This window comes from Calonectris borealis, chromosome 14 (genome assembly GCF_964195595.1).
Source record: "Calonectris borealis chromosome 14, bCalBor7.hap1.2, whole genome shotgun sequence".
NCBI classification, from domain to species: domain Eukaryota; kingdom Metazoa; phylum Chordata; class Aves; order Procellariiformes; family Procellariidae; genus Calonectris; species Calonectris borealis.
The window spans coordinates 20816885-20818555 of record NC_134325.1 but is presented as its reverse complement, the minus strand read 5'-3'; the positions used below and the strand labels follow the sequence as shown (position 1 = coordinate 20818555).

At 68.1% G+C, this 1671-nt stretch overlaps 1 protein-coding gene across 1 annotated transcript; it reads right to left on the bottom strand.

Moving 5' to 3' along the window:
- Window positions 1-215: 215 nt before the first annotated feature.
- Window positions 216-1425, bottom strand: INAFM2 (InaF motif containing 2). Its single transcript, XM_075162820.1, has one exon. It carries the CDS (start codon window positions 1291-1293, stop codon window positions 862-864), a length of 432 nt encoding a protein of 143 aa, XP_075018921.1. The 5' UTR covers window positions 1294-1425; the 3' UTR covers window positions 216-861.
- Between the last annotated feature and the right edge of the window lie 246 nt (window positions 1426-1671).

Here is a 1671-nt window from a genome sequence, read left to right as displayed (position 1 = left end):
CAGTGCTTAGCTGCTATGATTAGCCACGTATGGAAGTTTCTCCAGCCTCACTTGAGGAGACCAATGACAAATGAATCAACAACATTATATGCCACAGTTGCCCATCACAGCGGGCAAACCATTTTTGCTGCCCAGAGAGTCCTTCCAGTTCGACATTCCGCCCAAATCCTCCTCCCACTGCCAAAGAGAACATACTGTATTACAGAGACTTTCATATTGGGAAAATATTTTAATATAGTAAACAAGTCAATTTACCTTTCACATGTTTTTAAATAAGTGTATGCTCATTGTTAAACAAAATTGTTTTTACTTAAACAAAGGACTACAGCCTCTAAATTCATATTGTTCCCAGCTGATCCTGTAAATAGTGAGGAATTTTGGACATCGATATCCTTTTCTAGGTAGCAGACGGGCATAAACAGCGCAGGAATTCAATGCAGGTTCTAAGGGAGAAGCTAGCCCCGGTGAGGGAAAAAACGAAGCCACAAAATTCCCTTTTGAGGAAAAACGGGGGGGGGAAAGATACCGCAGTTCTACCAAGTAAAAACACTTCCTTCCCCCGCCGGCCGCCGGGCCGGGCCAGTCTCCAGCCCCAGCTCTCCGGGGCTCCTCCGCGCCGGGCATCGCGCCGCTGCCTCCCCAGCGCCAAGCGCGGCCGGCGCGCAGGGGCGAGCGAGCGGTCGCACCTCGGGCAGCCGTGCCGCCGGCCTCCATCCTCCGCCGAGCCCAGCCGCCGCATCCCCCTCCTCCCAGCCGCGGCGGGGAGCCCCCCGGGGCGGCGCCGGCCTCCCGGGCTGAAGCGCGGCCGCCCGCCGCAGTCCGCTGGGCCGCTCGTCCCCGCGGTGCCCGCTGACGGCCGCCTCAGGGGCTCCCGCGCACCCGGCGCAGCGCGGCGGTGCCCGCCTCGGCCCCGGGCGGCGGCGGCGCGTCCGGGCGGTCCGTCTCGGCGAGGACGGGGTCGGGGCCCGTCGCTGGCGGAGCCTCCGGCGTGGGTCCGGCGGGCTGCGAGGCGGGTGGCTGGCCGGCCGCGGGGCCCGGCGGCGCGGCGCGGGGCTGCGAGGTGGCGGCGGCGGCGGGGCCGGGGCCGGAGCCGCCGCCGCCGCGGACCGGCTGCCAGATGAGGCTGTAGTAGACGGCGAGGACGATGGCGGCCAGCGAGACGGAGAGGACGTAGGCCAGCACGGTGGCCAGGCGCACCCACTTCTTGTTGGTCTTGGCCGCCATGCGCGCCTTCTTGTCCCCGGTGTAAGTGGCGGGCTTGCCCCGCTCCGCCCCCGCCTCCTTCTCCTTCATGGGGGCCCGGCCCTTGGCCCGCTGCTCCACCGACCCCTCCGTGGTGGGGCCCGGCTCGGCTCCGCGCCGCCGCCGCCCGCTCGCCTCAGGACATGCCGCTGCCCGCCCGCGGTGCCGCCGCCTCGTGCCGCTGCCCGCTGCCCGCGGCCCGCGCTGCTCCGGCGGCTCCGCCGGCCGCGGGCGGGGGCGAGGGGCGGGGCTTAAAGGGGCAACGCCTCCCGGCGCGGGTGGTGTTTAAAGGGGCGATGTCCCCCCACGCCGGCAGCGGGGTGTGGCCGCTGCGCGTGCGCGGCCGTTGGGCGCTCCTCAGGGGGCGCGCGCGGCGGCCGGTGGGCGTCTGTGTGCGAGGGGGGGATGGCGCCTGGCCGGAGCGGCTGC